The 25,275-nt window shown below is 42.7% G+C and overlaps 1 protein-coding gene across 3 annotated transcripts in view; it reads left to right on the top strand.

Annotated features, from left to right (window-relative positions):
• GARRE1 (granule associated Rac and RHOG effector 1) overlaps positions 1 to 25,275 on the top strand; it is an 88,476-nt gene that overhangs the window by 48,238 nt on the left and 14,963 nt on the right. For all 3 annotated transcript variants that reach the window (XM_008139790.3, XM_028143043.2, XM_054710298.1), the window contains 6 exons: positions 8,499 to 8,699; positions 15,049 to 15,189; positions 15,403 to 15,498; positions 15,624 to 15,785; positions 17,411 to 17,569; positions 20,217 to 20,314. In XM_008139790.3, the coding sequence (XP_008138012.2) occupies positions 8,499 to 8,699; positions 15,049 to 15,189; positions 15,403 to 15,498; positions 15,624 to 15,785; positions 17,411 to 17,569; positions 20,217 to 20,314 (857 nt within the window). The remainder of the gene's footprint in view (positions 1 to 8,498; positions 8,700 to 15,048; positions 15,190 to 15,402; positions 15,499 to 15,623; positions 15,786 to 17,410; positions 17,570 to 20,216; positions 20,315 to 25,275) is intronic.

Here is a 25,275-nt window from a genome sequence, read left to right as displayed (position 1 = left end):
AAGATTTTGAGCAGGGGAGTGAAATAATCTGATTTCTGTTTTATAAGGCTTCCTGTATAGAAAGTAGCCTCTAGGGAAGAGAAGAGAGAGTCTGCTAGTTTCCTCCCAATATCCAGTCTACCCTTCATTAGAGTTTTCTGGGGTGGTGGTGGTGGTGGTGGTGGTGGTGGTGGTGTGTGTGTGTGAGAGAGAAGTCAAAGATGACTCCAAGGTTTATGACATGAGCACTAGTAGTGCTATATACTGAGATGGGGGGCACTGGGGAAGGGTAGTCTGCAATGCCTTTTGGACATTCAAGAGGTGATGTCAGGTAGATAATTAAATATACAGTTTTGGAGTTTGGGACTGAGGTCCATACTGGAGATGTGAGTTTGAGAACCATCACTTAGTAGATAGTATTTAAAGCTCTAAAACGATCCTGGATGAGGTAATCAAGAAAGCGAATGTAGCTAGAGCACGAAAGGGGGAATCTAGCACCAGTGAGTCCTGGGCTCATTTAGAGGTCAGGAAATGAATAGGAAGCAGCCAAGGAAGGTGCAAAAGGAACAAAGAGGGAGGACGAAAGTGGAGCAAGTGCAGTGTCTTGGAAGCCCAGGGAAGCAAGTATTTCAAGAAGGCCCATCTCAGATGCTGCTGAGAGGAGATGTGAGACCCCCCCTTTCCTGCCTCCGCCCAAGACTTGCCACAGTTATCACCAATTGGGTTACCATGTGAATAAAAGTGGCTGGGGGTATCCCTGTCAAATGGGGATGGGGATTTGTATTCAATGAAGTAACACCTGAGAGGCATCTAGTGCCATATCACCTAAGATGCAGAGAGAGCCCCTCTCCTAAGTGATGAAGATAATGTTTATGGAGTCAGATTTCCACTTGTGAATTCCTTTTGCCTTTTTAGTTTATCAATTGAGATATTTTAGTATTTTCTTCTTGATTGAAGTGACAATTTTTAATCAAAAATACACTCATGTCAACAAGAATTTTCTAAATTCTAGTAGGCTCCTAGGCCACATGCTGTCTGGTGACTTAAATATATTTTTATCCCTGCCCTATATAAACCCACAGTATTATTTTGCTCTTTTACTATAATTAATGTGCACCTGGTTACCTTGAGTCGCATTTAACTTATTCATGTCCTGGATGATATTTTATAATTATCCTAATTAGTTAAGATTTATAGCAGTGTAGCTGAAATATAAAATTTCCTCTGTGTTGACATGGTAATACATTTTTGACGTATGTATTTTATTTTGCAAAGCAGGCTATAAAACAACACACAGCATGATTTAGTTTTCCCAAAAACCATCTATAGGTACAAATGTAGGCTGTATAAAAATATGTAAATCAGTGGTTATTCTATTTAGTAATATTTGGTACATTTATTTATGTATGTAGCTGATCTTTTCCCCTGATTTATTTGCAGTGAATATATATTACTGATGTAAAGGTTTTGTGTACCTCAGCGCTTGGCACATAAAGTAGGAGTTCAGAAACCATCTGTTGATATTTTCACCAGCAGTAAAGCAGCATGTCCAGGGGCAGAATATAATTTTTTGTCTGAATGACTAGCATTTGGTGTTGGCTCAGCCACCCTTGGGCATGTGTTAGCTTTTCTTCCTTCTTCTTTCTCCTAAACATAGCATGGTAACTTCTTTATGCGCTAAATCAATACTGACTGCAAAGAGATCTTTGTTATTATTTTGTTCGTTGCTCTTTTAATTGTAAATATTTAAACACTCACTGTAATCAGTTTTTAGGTCAGACTATACATGTTAGTTTCCATAAGCTTGTTTTTTTACATTTTCGTACTGTAATCTAATCTTCATAAGGCACTTTGCACAGTCCATGCATGGTCTACTTCCTTCTCTATCTCTGGAGACACATATAGATCTTTGTATCAAGTTCTGGTCTTTTGTTTAGGTCATTATGTAATGACTCTGGCATTGTCATAACAAAAGAGCAAGGTTGAGGACACTTGGAAACAAAGTAATGTTTGAGGTATGAGGATTGAAGAGAAAGAAATGATTGAATGACTTCGGAATTTCTAATAAAAGCAACCAATTTGAATCGACTTCATTTCATTCACTTTAAACATTTAAACTGATGAAAAATAAATGCTAAAATCCCTGGAAATGTTAGACACTATGACATACAAGACAGTTTTACTTCTTCACTCTGCTGGGATTGAAAAAGACAAATTGTTAAGTGAGGTTGAGCAGAAAATGAACTTAGTGAGACACTGTGTGTATTGAGGTGAAGATCATTGGTGAGTTGGGAGATGGAGTGGTCTCCGGTATTCTGTAATTTCAGCAAGCATATATTAAGGACTTAGGCCTCAGCTCTAGATGAGGAATAATGAAAAAAAATTTTTGACCTTAGCTAGTTTGGCTCAGTGGATAGAGCTTCAGCCTGCAGACTGAAGGGTCCCTGGTTCGATTCCAGTCAAGGGCACATGCCCGGTTTGTGGGCTCGATCCCTAGTAGGGGCGTGCAGGGGCAGCCAATCAGTGAGTCTGTCTCATATTTCTCTCCCTCCCTTCCTCTCTGAAATCAATAAAAATATATTTTAAAATAATTTTTTTGAAATATTCTAGGAAGTAAAGTTGAGTAGATCCTCCAAAATTATGTTGGTGTGGAAAAGATGGTCTTTGGGGGTTCAAAATAGGATGACCTTAAACTAAAACCTGTTTTAATTAATAAAGTATAAAAATTACCAAAAAGGCTCTGGCCAGGCGGCCCACAGACTGTAGGGTCTTGGGTTTGATTCCTGGTCAAGGGCATGGACCTGGGTTGCAGGTTCAATCCCTGGCCCTAGTAGGGGTGTGTACAGGATACCAATTGACGTATCTCTCACATTGATGATTTTTTTCTCTCCCTCCCTCCCTCCCTCCTTCCATTACTCTCTTCCAGCCTTTCTGAAAGTCAATGGAAAAAATATTCTCGAGTGAGAATTAACAACAAAAAATTACCAAAAGAAAAGGTTTTCTGATTATGTCCATAAACACAATACCCTTAGCAGCAAATCTTGTACATATACAGGGGAATGGGATAGCGAATTCATGCCCTTTCTCTCCTCCATCAGGGATTCCCAGAAAAGTCGGTCTCAGCAGATCCTTGATTGACGTTTATAATCCAGAATGTTCCATGGAGGCACAAGGGGAAGGGTCACTGATTGTCTATACTCAGTGACCTTTATGAGGAATTTAAGTCACACCCAAAGGTCTCTTCTAATGCAAAAGTCTGATAATGGCCTGTTATCCGAAATTCCATCAATTTGGGATGCATTGGGGTGAATGGATTTATTTTTTTAATGTAAATGCCGAGAATAAGACTGATGTACTGAAGGACTGGACGGATGTTTTGGGGTTGGGAATTTCTTTTTTTTTTTTTTTAATATATTATATTGATTTTTTACAGAGAGGAAGGGAGAGGGATAGAGAGCTAGAAATATCGATGAGAGAGAAACATCGACCAGCTGCCTCCTGCACACCCCCCTACTGGGGATGTGCCCGAAACCAAGGTACATGCCCTTGACCGGAATCGAACCTGGGACCTTTCAGTCTGCAGGCCGAAGCTCTATCCACTGAGCCAAACCGGTTTCGGCATGGGAATTTCTTTTTTTTTTTTTTTAATATATTTTATTGATTTTTTACAGGGAGGAAGAGAGAGGGATAGAGAGTTAGAAACATCGATGAGAGAGAAACATCGATCAGCTGCCTCTTGCACACCCCCCACTGGGGATGTGCCCGCAACCAAGGTATATGCCCTTGACCGGAATCAAACCTGGGACCCCTGAGTCCGCAGGCCGACGCTCTATCCACTGAGCCAAACCGGTTTCGGCGGCATGGGAATTTCTTAAGAGGCAGGAGAAGCTGCTCTTTTCCCAAGCCCCAGATGCCTTCCCCCTGTTTATCATTGCTTTTTCCATCCAGGCTTAGCAGCTGTTCTCTGCTGTGGAGATCATAAAATCTGAGGCTCATGCCACACAGGAAGACCACAGGCCGCCCCTCTTGTTACTCTTGCCTCAGTCCCTTTCCCACTGTCAGTGAAGACTGAGCTATGCCTCTCAGTCTGCCTTCCCATCCCCATGGTCTGACAGTGTACGGAGGATGCCAGGGTTCCTCTCCTCTTCTTAGTATCCACCCACTGTTGTCATAGGAAGATAGAGCAGCCTTGTGGTTAGAAATACAGCCTTTGGAGTCAAACAGACCTGGCATTGGATCTCTACTACACATCAGGTTTCTCTCTGTAAGCCTCAGTGGTGTCATCTGTAAATGGATGAATCGCTGTCACCCGCAGAGTTGCTTCACTGCATATAAAGTGCTTGGTACGGGTTAATCCTTCAAGAAATGGTAATTGTTGATAGAGCTGTAACTATAGCTCCACCGACATTTTAAATTCAAATGTCTCTTGCTCCCCTGCTTGCCACATCTGTTCTGCAGCCTCACTGAATACCGCAGTCCAGGAAACTCCATGTGAAAAGCAGCCATCCGCTGCCCTGGGGTCACACGCTTCCATGTTCATAACCTTAGAGTCTATATTTCCTCCAGGTTTCTCAGGAACATCCCAAGGACTCACCCATCCCTGCGTCAGGCAGTGTGGGGTCTGTTACAGCAGGGGAGGTGGGCTAAGACAGATGTGTATAGAAAAGATGGGTAGCCGAAACCGGTTTGGCTCAGTGGATAGAGCGTCAGCCTGCGGAATGAAGGGTCCCAGGTTTGATTCCGGTTTGATTCCAGTCAAGGGCACGTACATTGGTTGCGGGCACATCCCCAGTGGGGGGTGTGCAGGAGGCAGCTGATCGATGTTTCTCTCTCATCATGTTTCTCTCTCATTGATGTTTCTAGCTCTATCCCTCTCCCTCCCTATAAAAAATCAATAAAATATTAAAAAAAAAAAAAAGAAAAGATGGGTAGAGGCAGGCTGGAGGTTGAGCTCTATCCTCTCTCTGGATATGCTGTTTATGCTTAGAGCAGATATTCTGTGAAATGGGCTTTTTTTAAGGTCCAGGGTAACTATTGGTTTGATTGGCTTTTAATGAATTGCTTACAACGCAAATATATTTTGTCACAAACATATTTACATTGTCATTCCATGCATCATGTGTAGGAGGAGGGAGGGACTTAGTTCTTGTTCTCATCCGTCCTTATTAGGGAAGAAATTTAGATTAAATGATTCATCCAAGGTCAAATATGTAGTGGGTTAATGGAGACAACATACCAACCGTGCAGCATCTCTCCCCACACTTACTCCTCCAGCAGCACCCTCCTCCTCTCACCATTCTTCCACTCAACAGTGAGAGGATGCTCCCATCCTGCCACTGACCAGCACTGTCAGAAAATGCCCTATTCTGCACCCTGCATCAGGGCCCTTTTCCTGAATTGTCCCTTTTCGAGGAGGATGGGGTAACTCGCTCTGTTCCCTTGGTCCTCTCTTCAGAGAGCCTTCTCCTTCCCACCTCACCCTTTAGCATTTCTCCTCCAGTAGCCCTGGCTTTGCATATCTACTTACTGATTTGTTCCCCACCGTTAGAAGGCAACTCTCATGAGGACAGGGATTTGCTCATTGTCTTTCTTGTAGTATCTTCTGGCCTGTTTTGTGCTTGTACACATCAGGCATTCACATACAACATATTGTTGGAAAAATGAATGACTTGGTTGTATTGGTCTAAAGCTGTACGAGTGTGACCCCAGAGCACAAGATCCATGACATCTCTACTTCCCTTCCTCCTCCCTTTGCCATAGCCTGCCAGAAACTGAGGAAGGAGGAGGAAGAGTTTGTATACCTGAGGACCCAGCTCTCCTCCTCCTGTGTTTGTACTGTGTGGAGCTTCGGGACACCCTCATTCTGGTGCATGCCGGTTAAGGTCGAGTTTCTGTCATGTCCCTGGTCTCAGTGCATCCAGCCCACAGCTGTATCCAGTTGTTTAGAGCCTATTGAAGGCAGTGGAACACACTGGCTAAGCACGTAGACATCTGAGTCTTGTGACCACTCTGCCACATCCAGTTTGTGTTCCCTTGACGAAGTTTAAACCTTTCTGTGTCCTAGCCTTATTGTCTGTAAAATGGGAATGACCTTATGCAGTTGTTGCCAGGATTAAATTAAATGATCCATGTGAGCCAAAACCGGTTTGGCTCAGTGGATAGAGCGTCGGCCTGCGGACTCAAGGGTCCCGGGTTCGATTCCGGTCAAGGGCATGTACCTTGGTTGTGGGCACATCCCCAGTGGGGGGTGTGCAGGAGGCAGCTGATCGATGTTTCTCTCTCATCGATGTTTCTAACTCCCTGTCCCTCTCTCTTCCTCTCTGTAGAAAATCAATAAAATATATTTTTAAAAAAATGATCCATGTGATATCTTTAACATAGGAGAAATACAGACTGAGTGTTCCATTAAAGCTAGCTGTTAAGTATGGTACAAATTAAATGCCACTTATTTCATTCATGTCTCATGTCTGTAGGCTGCTAAGTCTACTTCCTTTGTGTCCCTCACCCTGCCCCATCTGACACAGATCATTGATGGGGTATAGCTTTGAGGGAGGTTCGTGAGTAGAAACCCATACCTGTAGTTTAGCCTGTAGTTCTGATTGTTAACTATAGAGGGTGGCTACTTTGGTGTGAGATTTCTGTTAGTTTGTTTGTTTTAGTTTGGTCCTAGTGATTTCCACCAGGAAAAATAATCCAGAGGGATTGTCACCACTAGGAACTTCCCTGAGTCTCTTTCTCCAGGAAGCAGAACTCTTTGTCTAGTGGGACAGGAGCTCACAGACAGGCATCTGAAATGTGCACTAGGAAGTGAGCAGTCCAAGTTTAAGTCTTATTTTTGGCTGCTCCAAGGGACAGGACTGGGCCAGAGGGTCAGCATTGGGGTCTTATGAAACAAAGCTGACAGACCAGTCTTCTAGGAGCCAACAGAACCTACTGGACAATTCCATTGTTTCATAAGATTTTAGTTCCTTGCAAAAGGCAGTGGAAACTGTTTCCCAACATTCACCACCTTCCCAAGGCACTTCACTGAGTGCATCTGTGCCCCTGCCAGTTGGATAAATTGCAAACTCAATAAAGTAAAGTTTTTAAGTAACCTCCTATGTAAGCCAGTGAAATTTGAAATACATTCCATGAAAAAAATGTGATTGTATGGTACATGATAAAAGTGGCAAAAGTTTTTGTGGTCAAATTTGGTATGGACAAAATAAATGTAAAAGATTAGGGGAAATATCCGTAACCTGGAGGGTCTCTGCTCAAGTTGCCTTATAAGTGGCACGTTCTTGCTCTCCTTTAAAGAAAAAGAAATAGTTAATCCTAGAGAACACCTTGTAGCTGGGGTTAACTCAAGCAAGGAAACGGGGACCCGCGTGGGAACCCAGAGGCAGGCGCCTGCCTGCAACTAGGATCAGTGCAGCAAAGCTTCTAGAGGACCAGGGAGAAAAGGCTGGTGCCCTGGAGAGAAGCTTTAGCAGGTGCCAACGGCTTGTAGATAAATACACATCCATATCTTAAAATGTTTGTGTTATGTAGTATTTCTAGTATATACATTATTACAATTACATATTAGTAGTATATGTTAAGGTAGTGTTATATATATGGTACTTTTAAAATTAGTTTCTTACTTTAATGGACTACTTCATCAAACAACCAATTACTAACATGGATCCGGTGAGGGTTTCTGCTGGACTAACAAATGGAATTGCCCAGTAGGTTTTGTTGACTCCTAGAAGACTGGTCTGTCAGCTTTGTTTCATAAGAGCAGAAGTATGACATAAAGCTATGTTAATAACTATGTTAATAAACTGTTACCAAAGTAACCTGTATCTTTGGATTCCATTTCCGTGGAATGTCTTCTTAGAGTAAAACCGACTTTTCAGATTTTTAATCACATGTGTTTTACTCTGCCTTCTGAATGCTGTGTAGATATAATTGGAATTGTGGGTTGCTCTGCTTTAGCCAGAGCTCACAGACAGGCAGGTTAATGTGAGCCAGAGTCCAGATGAAGGGAGTGGAGAACAGGAAGGAAGAGTGAGAAGTTGGAAGGTGCCTATGAACCTTGGGGCTTGCTATTTGGTTGACTTGTAGGCATCAGGCACCCAGGTCTAAAGATGAGAACAAAGGCAGATCCTTCTAAAGCATGGTGACTTTTATTTATTTTTTTAAATATATTTTTATTGATTTTTTTTTTTTTTACAGATAGGAAGGGAGAGGATAGAGAGTTAGAAACATCAATGAGAGAGAAACATCGACCAGCTGCCTCCTACACACCCCCTACTGGGGATGTGCCCGCAACCAAGGTACATGCCCTTGACCAGAATTGAACCTGGGACCCTTCAATCTGCAGGCCGACGCTCTATCCACTGAGCCAAACCGGTTAGGGCGATGGTGACTTTTAAACTTCATATAATTTCAGATTTCCAGTTAATTGTTACCTTCTACTCAGATTGATGGCTGAGAATTTATTGCACTAATGTAGTAGCAACCCATAATCTAAAAATGCCTGGCTCTTGTTTTCACAGGTGTTGGGGCGATGTTTCCTGACCGTGGTGCAGGTCCATTTCCAGTTTCTGACCCAGGCATTACAGAAGGTCCAGCCAGTGGCTCACTCTTGTTTTGCTGAGGTGGTTGTGCCTGAAAAAAAGAGCAGCAGCAGCTTATCTGGCATGGGCCACACACCTGAACTGGAGGAAGCTGTGCGATCTTGGAGAGGGGCTGCTGAGGTAACTCTGACTTTGGGGAGATTGCTGCCCTGTGTTCAAACAGGCGAGGCCTTTGCCTGTGGGTTCTTAAAAGAGCCTTATTTCGAATTTTAAACTGTAACCAATAACTTGTTCATTCATTTAACAGAGAATGTCTTTGTAAATGCCCACTTTGTGTCAGACATGCACCAGGCACGGGGTGACAGTCTCTACTCATCCTTGTTGGAGAAAGGGCTTACAAAACCCGGTTAAGGGGCTGTGATGGAGGTGCGTGGGAGCTCAGAGGAAGGGGCCTGCCTGCAACTAGGATCAGTGCAGCAAAGCTTCTGGAGGGGCCAGGGAGAAAGGGCTGGTGCCTCCGTCTGTAAGACAGACGGGAGCTGGCTGCAGAGGGTGAGTAGTCAGCCAGGCAGCTAGGTGGGGATATAGTTGGTGAGAACACATTTCTTGTCGGCAATTTACTATTCCTTTGTTTCCAAGGCAGGGGGAACAGAAGCCTTCTCAGTTGGGACTTCAACTAGCACTTAGTTTTGTTTTACAAAGTAAAAGATAATTTATGGAGTAGTATAAGGAGTAGTGTATTGATTTATTATATAATATTTATTATCTATTATATAAATATTATATCATATTTAGTTTGAGTCATTCCATAATTAAATTGGGAAAATTTCATTTTATGTTTTAGAGATCTTCTTTAATCAGTTTCTTTTAAAGAACAGTTGTTTTGTTTATTAAATATGTTTTCATTAATTTCAGAGAGAGAGAGAGAGAGAAACATCATTGATGAGGGAGAATCATGGGTCAGCTGCCTCCCACAAGCCCCCTACCCAGGATCGGGCCCATAATCCAGGCATGTGCCCTGACCAGGAATCAAACCGGTGAACTCTTAGTTCATGGGTCAATGCTCAACTACTGAACCACATCGGCCGGGCTTAATCAAATTTTTATTTTTTTTATTTTTTTTTCCAATTTTTTTTATTAAGGTATTATATGTGTACATATTTTACCATTGCCACCCCCCACCCCACTCCCATATATGCCCTCACCCCCCAGAGTTTTGCATCCATTGGTTATGCTTATATGCATGCATACAAGTCCTTTGATTGATCTCTTATCTCCCCCACCTCTCCCTAACTTTCCCCCTGTAATTTGACAGTCTGATGCTTTACTGTCTCTGTATCTATCTTTTTGTTCAAGTTTATAATGTTCTTTATTACCCATAAATGAGTGAGATCATGTGATATTTTTCTTTCATTGACTGACTTATTTCACTTAACATAATGTTCTCCAATTCCATCCAGGTTGCTGCAAATGATGAGAATTCCTTCTTTTTTATGGCAGCATAGTATTCCATTGTGTAGATGTACCACAGTTTTCTGATGCAGTCATCTGCTGACGGGCACCTAGGCTGTTTCCAAATCTTAGCTATGGTGAATTGTGCTGCTATGAACATAGGGGTGCATATATCCTTTCTGATTGGTGTTTCTAGTTTCTTCGGATATATTCCCAGGAGTGGGATTACTGGGTCAAATGGGAGTTAATCAAATTTTTAAATGTGATTTTTACACCTTAACATCTTACATTCTGTCATTTTCTTAATTCAGTTTTATACTGTTCTGCTACATTGTTGTGATTTCTTTTGAATTTCCTTTCAGTTTTTTTCCTGTTTGTTTTGGTCTCACTTTCCTATTAAGGGCTTTTCTTAGCTTTCTTTTATATATATATATTTTTTTCTTTTCTTTATTGATTAAGGTATTACATATGTGTCCTTATCATCCCATTGCCCCCCCCCCCATCTCACCTCCCACTCATGCCCCTCACCCCCCTGGTGTCTGTGTCCATTGGTTAGGTTTATATGCATGCATACAAGTCCTTTGGTTGATCTCTGCCCCTTACCCCCACCCTCCTCTACCTTCCCTCTGAGGTTTGACGGTCTGATTGATGCTTTTCTGTCTCTGGATCTGTTTTTATTCATCAGTTTATGTTGTTCATACTATTTTCTTAGCTTTCTTGCTGTTTATCAGAGCAGCCCTTAAGTGCTAATTGGGGGTCAAATGTGAGAGTGGGACCTGTTGACTTTATTGCAGGTGGCTGAGCAGTGGAATCCAGACCTTTGTCTTGCCATCTTACAGTCCTGTGTGTCCTGTGGCTGCTGGCTTCAACCTCCTGATCACGCAGCTCACATTTATATCCTTAGTACCTGGCTCACGGTGCTCTCCTCTCCATCTGTTGGCATCATTCATGCTGGGAATCCAGCCCACGTGAGGCCTCCTGGGGGTCCCTTGACCTGCTCGCCTTGACCTTTTCCTTCACCCACTTCAGTCTGCCCATGGGTTCTGCCTTTCCTTACTTTGCTTCCAGCCGGTGACAGTACCCCACACTAGTGAGAAAGTAGAATCTGCTCGGCAGCAGCCCCTCTTCTTCACATCACCAATGACATCCCTCCCTCAATGCAGACCCTCTTCTCTTCCTTCCCTTCATTATCGTGGAGGAGGTGCCCTCTCCTCCTGTCCAGGGCCTACTCTGTCCCCGCCTTCAAGGCTTCTGTGGTGGGACCCTGTGTTTTCTCCCCTTCAGCGTGCTCACACCAGGACACAGACATGCTTACTAACCCAAAAGTCCACCCTGCCCTACCCTGTTTCTCTGCTCTTTCCATAGCCAACTTCTTAGAACTGTTCAACTCACCTTTGATTCAGTCTTAAAAATGTTGTTATGACACATTTCAAGCACATAGGAAATGTCACACATACTCATCTATCTTCCTTTTAGCTTTGTAAAATGAATCTTAAATTTTTGCTACATTTGCTTTATACCTTTTATTTTTCATAGAAAAATATTATTGCAAAGTCAAATGAATCCCCTTTGTACCTCTCCACTATCTTATTTACATTCCTTCCTCTCTAAAGATAACCTCTTGAGTGTGGAGTCTGTGACTCCTGTGCATATTTTCATATTTTTGCTCTATATGCATATATTCATAAATAGTATAAGGTTTTATTTTATACAATGTGAAACTTCATATGAATAGCATCATTCAGCTCACTGAAATCTGGCCTCCACTCCTACACAAGAACATGCCTTCTCTTGTCAAGGTCACTGCTGCCTCTGTGTTGCCAAGTCCAGGAAACCCTTTGCCTCCATTCAGCAGCTCACAGCAACATGAGCGCTTGGAAATCCTTTCTTCTTGTGGCATTTTCTGAACGAGGCGTTCTTAGTCACCCTTTAACCTCTCAGGCCATCCTCTCCATCTACTTTGCTAGCTTCTCCTCTTCAACAAAATCTATGAATATGAGTTTCTTAAGGCTCAGTTCTAGGGAATCTCTGTCTAGTCTTGGGTCTTTAAAAACTGTGTCCTCGGGCCCCTCAAATGTGTGGACCAGTCCACTTCTCCTGTGGGCTCCAGGCCCCTGTATTCAGCTTCTGCTTACCTCAGGTATCTAGGTGTCTCATGCTTCATTTATCCCCACAAACCTTTTGCCTCCCCCACACCTCCCCCAAAAAAATCTTCCCCATGCTAGCAAGTGGTGCTATTCCACTCGGGGTCATTCATGCAATAAGCCTGAGATTTATCCTCCAATTTTTCTGTCATGTTTACATCTATCCATAAGAAAGGCTTATAGGTCGCACCTCCAAAATATCCCAGATCTATCCCTTTCTTTCCATGTCCACTGTCACTATCCTAGTCCAGATTCTCTTCTGACACTTTTAGTAGCTAGACTCCTTTCTCCCTTTCCTGTCTGGCCATTCTTCATCTCTTTCCATTTAAAATTGGGTGACATTGCATCCCATTTCCTTAGGGTAAAGTGTGGACCCTTCCCTATGACCTGCCTAGTTCTGCATAGTCTGGCCTTGCTCATCAACCTGTCAGTGGTCACTGTCCCCTTCGCACACTTGGTTCTCGTTTTCTGCTGCTGTGTCAGCCTGTTCTAGCTCCGCCCACACTTCCATTGACTACCTCCTTCTCCTTCTTAAACTTTCAGCCTAAACGTCAGTGTCTAGAGTGTTCCTATTACAGTCTTTGTTTCCATCCATGTGCTTTTCTCCACCTTTAATTATTTTAGAGAAATATCTTTATTATTATTTATTTATTGGTCTTTTTAGAGAGAGAGAAGACATCAGTCTGTTGTTCCTCCTATTTATGCATTGGTTGATTCTTATGTGGTCCAGACTTGGGATCAAACCCGCAACCTTCACGTATCAGGACGATGCTCTAACCAACTAAGCTACCCGGCCAAGGCCTCCGTTTTTAATTTTTAACCCTTTGCACTCGCTTGCTTTTTTCTCGATTCCTTTATTCTAATGCTAACCGTGTCGAGTCACACTCGACATCCGAGTGCAAAAGGTTTTAAATGTTCTATATCTTTATTTAAAATATTTTTACTGATTTTTAGAGAGGAAGAGAGAGAAAGAAACATTGATGTGAGAGTGAACCATCTATTGGCTGCCTCCTGCATACCCTTGACCGGGAATTGAACCAGCAATCCTTCAGTGCCGAGCTCATTCTCATTCCCCCTGCTCCCCTCCGCACCCCCACCAGGACACCAGAGCTCACGCGCTCAGGTGCCAGGTGCCTGCAAGGAGCCCGCCCCGCACCCACACAGCCTCTTCCGGGTGAGCCGGGCCACAGCCACTGGGACCGCAGTGGCCGGTCTGACTCCCCGTGGGTTTGCGCAGGAGCCGGTCTGTGAGGCCGGCCGGGAGAGACCGCACTGCCTGCCTGGCTTCTGGGCGGTGCTGCTGGGTGGCCCAGAGGTCAGCTGGGATCTGCCCTTCCATGCCAGACGCTCGCACTTCGATTGCCGGCCAGGCCTAGGGACCAAATTTCGTGCACTGAGCCTCTAGTATATAGATAGTTGCTCACTACTTTTCCTTAGTCCTACAACTTTGGTAAACATTAAAACTCTTACACTAGCCTAGATAACAAAACTGTTTAAAAATGTTATTTGTTGCCGAAACCGGTTTGGCTCAGTGGATAGAGCGTCGGCCTGCGGACTCAAGGGTCCCGGGTTCGATTCCGGTCAAGGGCATGTACGTTGGTTGCGGGCACATCCCCAGTAGGGGGTGCGCAGGAGGCAGCTGATCGATGTTTCTCTCTCATCGATGTTTCTAACTCTCTATCCCTCTCCCTTCCTCTCTGTAAAAAATCAATAAAATATATTAAAAAATAATAATAATAAAATAAAAAAAAATGTTATTTGTTGCACTAATATTATTGCAACAAAAATAGACATTGGAGAATTGAAAGAGAGTTCATCCTGAAGCTCTCCTCCCACCTAATAAATCAGATACTTATTTTTCTTACTCTCTAGTCATGAACCATAACTTACATTTTAGCATAAGGAAAGATTAGTTTTTTCTTATTTTTTTCTTGCTTATGTACTCTTCGTAAACATGTTTAATGTCTGAATAATTAATATTTAATTTTTCTGTGCAGCCCTAGCCAGTTTGGCTCAGTGGATAGAGCATCAGCCTGCGGACTGAAGGGTCCCAGGTTCGATTCCGGCCAAGGGCACATGCCCAGGTTGTGGGCTTGATCACCAGTAGGGGGCATACAGGAGGCAGCCGATCAATGATTCTCTCTCATCATTGATGTTTCTATCTCTCTATCCCTCTCCCTTCCTCTCTGAAATCAATAAAGAAATAGATTAAAAATTTTTTTTTCTGTGCATATTTCAAAAGCTCTGTTTTTCCTTTAATGTTCCAATGTATTTTTTTATTGTTCTGTATTGGTGTGACTTTTACTTTGGTATATAGGAACACCCAACCATATACATTGTTTGTTTGTTTTTTTTATTCTGGAAACACCATATGCCAATATTCTAGGTTATTTGTCTTTCTAGAGCAGAGAAATTTTAAATGAAAATATTTTTATATATAAAAAATAAATAACAGGTCAGAAAGTTTTTTTTCCCCAGGGTTTCTTTTCTTTTTTAAAATACATTTTTATTGATTTCAGGAGAGAGAGAAACATCAATGATGAGAGAGAATCATTGACCGGCTGCCTCCTGCATGCCCCCTACTGGGGATCGAGCCCGTAACCCTGGCATATGCCCTGACCAGGAATCGAACCTTGGGACTCTTCAGTCCACAGGCCGATGTTCTATCCACTGACCCAAACCAGCCCAGCTTTCCAGGGTTTCTTAAAGATGGTTCTGTGTCAGGCTTATGTTTTCTTCAGGATGCTTGCTGGAATCTTTCAAAATTTCTGGCTGCCCACTTCTTAATACAACCCAATCCAGAATGTCTGGCTTATATCTTAATGCTTAGGTGATTTCTTGCTTTATTTTCTTTGTTTTTGTATTTTATCTTTTTAATTTTGCCAGTATCTGCAGCATCCTCTTTTACTTACTAGTAATTGTTTATGTTGCAGGCAACATCTAGACTAAGAGAAAGAGGCTGTGATGGCCGCCTGGCAGGAATTGAAGTTCAACAGCTCTTCTGTTCTCAAAGTGCAGCAATTCCTGAGCACCAGCTAAAAGAACTGAACATAAAAATTGACAGTGCTTTGCAAGTAAGTTTTTCAGAGCTGGCACAGTGATACCTCAGGGATAGGGACAAGGGAGGGAGTTACAGTTGTGATATTGAACCAACTGGAAAGAGTAATATGATAGTAGCTGGCCTTACGTGTTTTAAAAACTATAGAAATTTTAAATTTCTATTTTCATTGGACTTTGTCATTTTATAATCTATGTAATCTTGATTTTTTAAAATAATTTCTTTGCAGGCATATAAAATAGCTCTGGAAAGCTTAGGCCACTGTGAATATGCAATGAAAGCTGGTTTCCACTTGAATCCAAAAGCAATTGAAGCCAGTTTGCAGGTACACTTTTCTTTCTGGTAGTTCTTGGAAGCTGTGGCATGGCAGTCTCGCCATACCAACTGAACCAAGTGTCTTGACAGATGAGCTGTGGGTCACCCTTTCTCTCCCATCCAAACCTCTTCCAGGGCTGCTGCAGCGAGGCAGAAGCACAGCAAACAGGGCGGAGGCAGACGCCCCCGCAGCCCATGCAGTGTGAGCTTCCTACTGTCCCTGTGCAGATCGGATCACACTTCCTGAAGGGTGTCTCCTTCAACGAGTCAGCCGCTGACAATCTGAAACTTAAGACGGTAGCTTTCCATGGGGTTCCAACAACCCGGGTGTGAACTTGAAAATAGAGTTGTTAAGGAAATTAAAGGCTTGTAAAGAATATAGATTAAAAAACAAAACTGAAGTTGGGTCAGGAGGCATTAACCTTTCTCCATAAACTGGTATCTAAAAGTGAACTATGATGAATTTATTTTTAATCCTCCCCCAAGGGAGGATTTTTAGAGAGAGGGGCAGGGAGAGAAAAAGAGAAACATCAAAGTGAGAGAGAAACACCAATCGAAACATTGATTGCTTGCCTCCCACATGTGCCCAATCAGGGTCTGGGATCAAACCTGCAACCTAGGTATGTGCCCTGGCCAGGAATCTAACCTTTTGGTATATGGGACAGTGCTCCAACCAACCGAGCCACACTGGCCAGGGCTATGGTGACTTTTTTATTATTTTTAATATATATGTTTTTATTGATTTTAGAGAGAGAGGATGGGAGAGGGATAGAGAAATAGAAGCACTGATGAGAAAGAAACATTGATCTTCTACCTTCTGCACGCCACCTTCTGGGGATCAAGCCCACAACTCGGGCATGTGCCCTGACCAGGAATCAAACTAAAAACCTCTTGGTTCATGGGTTGATGCTCAACCTTTTTTATATATTTTATTGATTTTTTACAGAGAGGAAGAGAGAGGGTTAGAGAGTTGGAAACATCGATGAGAGAGAAACATTGGTCCGCTGCCTCCTGCACACCCCCTACTGGAGATGTGCCCGCAACCAAGGTACATGCCCTTGACCAGAATCAAACCTGGGACCCTTCAGTCTGCAGGCCAAGGCTCTATCCACTGAGCCAAACCGGTTAGGGCTATGGTAACTTTTTTAATGAGACATTTGTCAAGTTAGTTTTATTTGTAATTTTGTTCAAATGTCTAACATAAAGGTTTTTGAAAGCACATTATAAAATACTCTTTATGGTTAATGTTTCAGTGGACTTTCATGAAAAAATAAGAGGAGAAATCTTGTCATAATATGGCCATAATTATTTCCATTTGTCGAGCACCATGAGTCAAGCATTATTATGCCAAGCATTTCACTTGTGTCGTCTTTTTTAATGATCACCCATGAGCATACCCTTTACCCCACTGGAGAAATAGAGGAACTAAGGCCCAAGGTCACATGGCTGGAAAGTAGTAGATTGGAATTTGAACTTACGCAATCTGTTTCCAGAGCCTGCATACCTGACCACTTGGTAATCCAAAGCAAAGTTGAGGTTTTCATTGGTATTTACTTCTACCAGATGATTTTGTCTCCTTATTTAGAGGAATTCAGAATTCAAAATTCCTCAACCAGTGTCCACTAGCAGATTGCTAGATAATGCTGCATTTTGTGCTAGTATAGAAATACCAACATGTGTATTAATGAATGTGATATATCTAATCATTCACTCTATAGGATTGAGAATATCTCTGAGAGTGTCTGATGATAATTACTTAACAAATTAAATTCCATTATTTGGGGTACTTAAACAAAATACTTTTCTTTTGAGAATATTGTGTGCCTGTAAATGCACTTCAGTCTACAAATTTTATCTTAAGATATGAACACTCTTGGGTGGCTTTATCTTAAGATATGACCACTCTTTTTATATATTTATAGCATACAATGTTACAGCTGATCAAGGAGGCAGGCTGCTATAATGGAATCACACCAAGGGATGATTTTCCTGTAACTGAAGTGTTGAACCAGGTGTGCCCATCCACATGGCGGGGCGCCTGCAAGACTGCTGTACAGCTGCTGTTTGGCCAAGCTGGACTGGTGAGTGAATATGTGTGATGGATGGGGGAAAGAGAGAGTAGAGACAGACGATGTTTTCAAGCATGTGAGGATGGGGTGTGAGCATGTGTGAAAATACTGAGTAACTTTAACAGTTCTTTGGTGCTACAGAGTTTAGACCAGATAGAAAGGTAAGGAAAGAGTAGCATTAAAAAGTCTTTTTTTTTTTTTTTGTAGATTTTTAATATGTATTGGTAGGGGACCTAGTTGCAAAAGGATGTTGCAGGCTTTCCTCATTTTAAGGGAACCATTGAACTGGTGATGATTTGGTAGGGCCCTTTGACTTGACCTGACTACTCCGGAGCTTCCGTGGATGTCTTTCTGTTGGTCAAACAGGCCAAGCTTCTACCTGTCTGAGGCCTTTGCATTTGATGCTCCTCTTACCTGAGAATACTCCTCTCTGATTATCATGTGACTCACTTCTTCTCAGTCTTCCCAATGTCAGCTCAGATATCACCTCTCAGAGAACTCAATAGTATAAGTAATGCCCCCATCCAGTTACTTTGTATCCCAGCTCTGTCTCCTTCTTCGCAATGGAGTGTCTACTCAGAAATAAGCTTAGTCTTTATCACCATTGGAGAGAATAGCTTTTGCTAAAGTTGGATGGGATCAATATCTGAAGTCACCATTTAGCTTTTTATTTGACACTGCTGACCCACATAATCTTATGTATTTGATTGTACTTTCTTGAATTAAATGACTACTTTTTGAAAAGATAAGCATTTCAGTCAGGCTAAAAGAAGCTAATTAGAACTAAGAAAATTAAAGAACTGTTTCTTAGTCTAATCCCTACTTTATGAAAGTAGCTGTTGGGCAGATGCTGTTCTTTTGTTTCATGTGGGTGAAGGCTCCGGTGGCTGAGCTCAGGATGGTGTTGCCTTGTAGAGGGCCATATGAAGGCCAGTCCACAGTGAGGAGGTATACATGTTCCTCAGTATAGGAACCCTACCAGAAGCATAGACTGGAGACCCCCTGCTGAAGTATAGAATAGCCCACTCTCTTTAGGAGATTGAGCTGAAGCTAGGAGAACCATGGCAATCAGTTTTCCAGAAAGGAATGTGTAGAAAAGACAGGAGGACATTGTAGGCTTTAAAAAAAGTCCCATTATTATTCAAAGATCAGAAACTTATTCCTAGATCCCTAACCCTTGATCTCAGGGCACCTTTGTACGTGGCTGACAAAGAACCTTTAGATTATGGTTCTGGGGCTGGGAGGAGAGAGGAAACACCTGCCTGGCCCAACAATGGGTATTACTTGGACAGGAAGTCTTTTCCAAAGGACAGGAGACCAGCTGTGGGAACTGTTTACAGCAGTGGAAATGAGCTCCATCACAGGCTGCGTTTAGAATCAGAATAAACAGCTCTGCATGGCTTTACCCTTCTGATATGTCACAGATTTGGGTTTCAAGTGTTTTATGATCCTCTTCTTAAAGTTATTTTAGTTATTTGAAAAAAAATTCATCACTTTATCAAACTCTAAATTATGTAGGATACTATATCATCCTGTAATATTAAAGACTGTCCTCCAAATAAGAGGAAATCATTGAAGGAAGGGCTGGTTCTTTATCTTTCCTGAAGTAGTTCTGTTTTTATTGATGGTTGAGAATAAAATGATCTTTAAGAAAAGCTTCATCCACTTCTGGCTTGTTTTCGGTCATTACAGATGGGCTTTTCTGAAGCATTGGTTTGATTTTTTTGAGGCATTTTTACTCCTTTCAAGTGCATAAATTTTTAAAATACTGAGGTAAAGGAAACAAAGCAGTTCCTAACTAACATTTATAGTTTGGAAGTGCCACAAGTGCTTGCAAAGTTCAGCACATCCTACACCTAGAAGTTGGTTTCTGTTTATTGAAATACTAGAGGCCTGGTGCACGACATTCGTGCACTCAGGGGGTCCCTCAGCTCGGCCTTTGCCCTCTTGCAGTCCGGAAGCCCTCAGGGGATGTCCCACTGCCTGCTTAGCGCTGCCATGGAGAGGCTCCAGCCACCGCCACTGCACTCACCAGCCATGAGCCTGGCTTCTGGCTGAGGGGTGAGCATCTGCCCCCTGGTGGTCAGTGTGCATCATAGCAACCAGTCATTTCGTCATCAGGCCGAAACTGGCTCTCTGACATCCCCCGAGGGGTCCCAGATTGCAAGAGGGTGCAGGCCAGGCCGAGGGACCCCACTGGTGTATGATCAGGGTCAGGGAGGGACGCGGGAGGTTGGGAGGTTGGCCAGCAAGGGAGGGGCTGTGGGAGGGCTCCAGGGGGTGTCCAGCCTGTTTCACTCAGTCTCGATCGGCCAGACTCTAGCAGCAAGCTAACCTACTGGTCGGAGCGCCTGCCCCCTGGTGGTCAGTGCACATCATAGTGAGCAGTTGAGTGGCCTTAGCATATCATTAGCATATCACACTTCGATTGGTTGAACGGCTGCCTGGGTGACTGGACACTTAGCATATTAGGCTTTTATTATATAGGATTACTGTATCCAGTCATCTTTATTACCTACCTGACTGGCCTCTGCATACCTGCTTTGCTAGGGGAATAGTTCTTGCCAGAGTCACTTGGCATTGATTGGTTCATGTATAGGATTTGTTTGTGAACATTTTTCTCTCTGAATGCTGATCGTTATATTTATTTCTCTCTTAGGTGGTAGTTGACACAGCACAGATAGAAAATAAAGAAGCCTATGCCCCCCAAATCAGTTTAGAAGGCTCAAGAATCGTGGTTCAAGTCCCATCTACATGGTAATGTGACTATTATATTAACATAAGCCCAAGCTGTGATAGAAGTTTTCACATCTTTGACAATATTGCTGCCATGGACAAACTCCCTGCTAGCTGATAGGACACATCTTTTGTTTATGCAGGTTTATGGCAGTGGTGCTGTGTTACTGCCATGTCATGATTATCAGTCCAAGATGAGGAAGCCAAGGTGCTTGAAGCCAAGTCTCATTGACCAAAAATATAACTAAAATGTTATATACTCATGAATCATAATGAGCAATATTATTTTCTTTGTCCACTGCTTTTAAACAGTTATATGATTTTTTCCAAGTCACCCAGTGTTTCTGTAAAGTTGAGTCCAGAACATAGAATTCCTCCTCCACATTTGTCTGTTCCAACAACTCTGATGATTTAAGTTCATGTCATTACATACCCAGTGTCATTGCCTATCTGGGGACAGACTGAACCATTTTTATTTTGACTGCTCCTACAAATCAGTAAGAAAATGGGCAAGGTAAAGGAACAGGTAAATCAGAAGACATATGGTTAACAAATACATGGAGAAACTGTGTAACCTCACCTTAATAAAGAAAGGCAAAGTAAAGAAACAGTAAGTGCCATTTTGCCTACCATGCTCGATTGTTTTAGAATAATATATTATTTTAGAATATTGTATTTGGGACAGACTATACAGACACAGAAGTTGTTGAATAAATGACAGCCTTCCTAGAGAGTAGTTTACTATATCAGAGACCTAAAATAAAGGATATGACCTCAGCAATTCCACAGTTCCACCTGTAGGGGTTTTTCCTGATGATGTCTGTACAAATTCAACTATAAGGATCAGCGTCATAGTTTTATCAGTAAACAGCAAAAATTAAACATACATTGGGAGACTTTTGCTATTAAAGTTATAATCTGAATTAATATTTAACTGTATAGAAAATATTTAAAGCATGTAGGTAGGAATAGATATAGTAAGGAACAGTGGCAATGTCGGTGCCTGTATGGACTAAAGTGAGAGATGGGAAATGCAAATTATATTTAAACCATTTCTCCTTGAATTGTGAGGGTCCAGCAGTAGATTCTGCCCAAAGTTTTAGAACTAGTTGATATATCAAATAGGGGTTGGCAGTACACTTCATGTCCCCAAATCTCCCATCTATGAGTTCTCCTCCCCAACCAAAATTTATAATTTGATTATTCAGATGGTATACTGTTTCCTGAAATGAATGGTAATTTATATGCGTATTTTTATTCCTATCAAACAATACATTTAAAGCTCATTTTTCTGTAAGATTTTTGTGTTCCCAAATTCTTAATTTGTTTTCCAGTGCAAGTTCTTCTTGAAAAATATTCAGTTTAACCTGGGTAAATTGGTTAGAGTGTCGTCCCATACCAAGGTTGAAGGCTCTATCTCCAGTCAGGGCACATACAAGAATCAACCAATGAATGCATAAATAAATGGAACAACAGATTGATATCTCCCTCTCCCTCCCCCTTCCTCTCTTTCTAAAATAAATCAATCGATAATTTTAATTCTCTTTTTAAAAAAAGAAACATATTCTGTTTAACCTGGATTCCCATTTTGAAAAAAAGTTTGAATTTTTTAATAACTTGGCGAATATCAACAGCTAGTACTGAAATGGGTAGCACTTCAGTTTACTTTCAAAACTGTATGATTGACTTCCTTTGTAATTCATTGAACCTCCATGAAAGGACCTTCTGGGCTATGTGGCCTTGGAGTGGTTCCCTCTGCTGGTTGCTTTTGGTAAAAATACAAAGTTTCTTTGTTGTTTCTTTCAAGTTATAAAATATATGTGCTTGTTGAGACAGACAGACTCAAACAGAAGTGATTACTCCACCTTCAAGAAAATGAAATTGTTAGCACAGCCAGTCAAGAATTTATTATATTCCTTGCTGCCAGATGTTTTTTTCCAAACAAAGTAATACTTTACTTAAATTTTTAAACTATCATACTTGAGCTATCCATTTTTCTTTCAACAGATACTAAATACCTAATGTGTGACAGACACTGCCTGGACCCTGGGAATTTAATCATGAGCAAGAAAGATAGGGTCCCTGCTCCTAACTGAGCTGACTCTGTAATGGGGACAAGGAGGATAGAACTAATAAGCATAAGAGTTAAGTTCAGACTGGGAGTGTGTGAAGGGAATAAGAGCAGAATGATGTCATATGACAGAGAATAACTAGGGTAGAGATGGGTAAAGGAGGCTATTTTGGATGAGGTCAGTTATGAAGGGCCTCTTTGAGGCTGTGACATTTAAGAGGAGCTGGCCATGTGGAGAACAGAGGAGGAGAACATTCCAGGCAGAAGGAACAGCAAAGGCCTGAGGAGTCACCCAGCATGGCTGGGGAGATATGGTAGGTGATGATTAAGGGGTGGGAGGAGAGGTGGGTTTATAGACGCCAGGACTTGCAGGGTCCTTAAGAGACTTGGATATTTAAGAATGGGTAAAGGGTTTTAAGCAAGTCTGAGTGATGTGTGAAAAGAATGGGTACTTTAGTCTCTTAAAGGGGACTGTTCTCAAGACGGATAAGTAAAATAAAAATTCCAATTTGTTGATTTTCAGAAAGAGAAATTATTATTACTAGGAACTGTAGTGCTCCTTTCTGCATGACCAGCAAATGCTCTCCTCATGTAAAACATATATGACCAGCCAAATGACAGACAGAAGGTGGCTTGGGAGCATAGAGCACGTGTGTCCTAATAATGAGCAACTCCAGGCTGAGCAGATTCAGTGCACGAACCTGGGCCGGGTCCACTGGCCGAGATTCTCTCAGGAGTCGCGAAGCTGGTGGGACACTGTCAGCGCTTGCCTTGTTGCCTTTCCAGTGTTCCTGAAACTGGCCAGCTCACACTCTCACAGATACATCTCTTCTCTTCTGGTGCAGTCATTTGGAGAGTGCTGCTGCCTTCTCAGGGTGGCTGTGCCAGTGTTTATCTCACCATTTAACTCCCGAGTGCCCAGGAGCAGGCAGACAACCTCTTTCTGGTTCTGCCTCTCAGAAAGGCCTCTTGGTGGAGATGCTCTGCATGGCAGTGGGGGCTTGAATGGTAGCTCTCACGGGAAAGCAGTCGGGAGAAGGCAGCAGCAAGAGCAAAGGTCCAGAGATGTGGGCAATCCCACCATATTCAGGGAGTGACAGAAGGCCTTGTAGTTAGGACAGGGTGAGCGGAGGTGATGGTGGAGGGGTGTGAGCAGAGCATCAGGAGGGGCCAGGTCACAGAGAGCCTGGAGGGCTGGGTTGAGGGGTTTAGACTGCACTTCATGGGGCTGCCAATCGAGGGCTTCAGGTGGAAGTGATGTGTTCTGCTTTGTGGTGTCGGAGGCTCACTCCAGCTGCTGTGTTGAGGGTGGGCCTTGGAGGGCCCAGAGAGGAGAAAAGGAGACCAGTTGGCAGTGTGTTCTTGACACACAGATGGTGGTGGTTTCTTGGAGCAGAGCAGTAATAAGGGAGGGGTGAGAAGTGCTTGGGTGCAGACTGTATTTTGGAAGAAGAACTGCCAGGATTTGCTAATAGATTGATGTAGGATATGAGGGAGCTAGAGGTGGCTTATAGACAGCTGTGTTGTTTAGTTATTGAGGAAATCTGTAGGAATCAGAATGGTTGTGGGTAAGAGAGGAATCAAGAGTAGTGCTAACCAGGCTACTTTTTTTTTTCTTTTTCTCATTGTTATTAACCCTCACCCGAGGATATTTTTTCCATTGATTTTTTAGAGAAAATGGAAGGGAGGGAAGACACAGAGAGAGAAACATCGATGGGAGAGAGAGACACACATCAACTGGTTGCTTCCCACATGCACCCCGACTGAGGCTGAGGATCAAGTCTGCTACCAAGGTATGTACCCTTGACTGGAATAGAACCCAAGACCCTTCAGTCCACAGGCTAACGCTCTACCCACTGAGCAATACCAGCTACGGTTGACCAGGCTACCTTTGAGCTACCTGTTAGGTGTGCAAGGAGAGATATCAATAATGCAGTTAGATACATGAGAGGAGGAAGGAATGGACTGGTGAAGGAAATATGAAAGTCTTCAGTGTAGGCATGGTCTGTGAAGCCTCAGGACCAGATGCAGTCTAGGGAAGAGGACAAAGCCTGTAGCATGCCACAATACAGAGGCAGGGGTAAGAGGAGCAGGAGTCTGCAGAGGAGACCAAGAAGGAGCTGCCAGACAGGTAGAAGGAAACGAGCAAGTTTGGGTTCACCAAAGCTGCAGAGACAGTGATCCGGGAGGAAAGAAACCTGCACAATGTTCAGAGGTTGAGTGAGGTTGAGGTAGAGACAGGTAACTGGCCCTTGACTTTGGTGAGATCTAAGTTGGTTGATAAATGTTATTTTAGCCCTAGCCGGTTTGGCTTAGTGGATAGAGCATCAGCCTGCAGACTGAAGGGTCCCGGGTTCGATTCTGATCAAGGGCACATGCACAGATTGTGGGCTCAATCCCTGGAGGGGACATGCAGGAGGCAGCCAATCAATGATTCTCTCTCATCACTGATGTTTCTATCTCTCTCTTCCTCTCCCTTCCTCTCCGAAATAAATTTTTAAAAATTTTTAAGTTATTTTAGTGGGATCCTGGCCGATATTCTCAGTGGTTAGAGCATCGGCCCATGCACCAAAAGGTCTTGGGTTCGATTCCCAGTCAGGGGCATTATCTGGGTTGCAGGTTCAATCCCCAGCCCTGGTTGCAGATTCAATCCCCAGCCCATGTGTGGGAGGCAAGCAATCAATGTGTGTCTCTCACATCAATGTTTCTCTTTCTCCCTTACCCTCTGTTCCCTCTCTCCCTTTTTCCTTCTGTCTCCCACTTCCTCTCTTCCTTCTATTCTCTCTCTGGAAATCAATGGCAGGAATATCCTCAGGTGCAGATTAACAGCAATAACAAAAAAGTTATTTTATATATATAATTTTTTTTTTTCAGAGAGGAAGGGAGAGGGAGAGAGCGATAGAAACATCAG

The sequence above is a fragment of the Eptesicus fuscus genome, chromosome 21 (genome assembly GCF_027574615.1).
Source record: "Eptesicus fuscus isolate TK198812 chromosome 21, DD_ASM_mEF_20220401, whole genome shotgun sequence".
Taxonomy (NCBI): domain Eukaryota; kingdom Metazoa; phylum Chordata; class Mammalia; order Chiroptera; family Vespertilionidae; genus Eptesicus; species Eptesicus fuscus.
The sequence above is the reverse complement of the archived record's forward strand: the minus strand, read 5'-3'. Positions and strand labels throughout refer to the sequence as shown.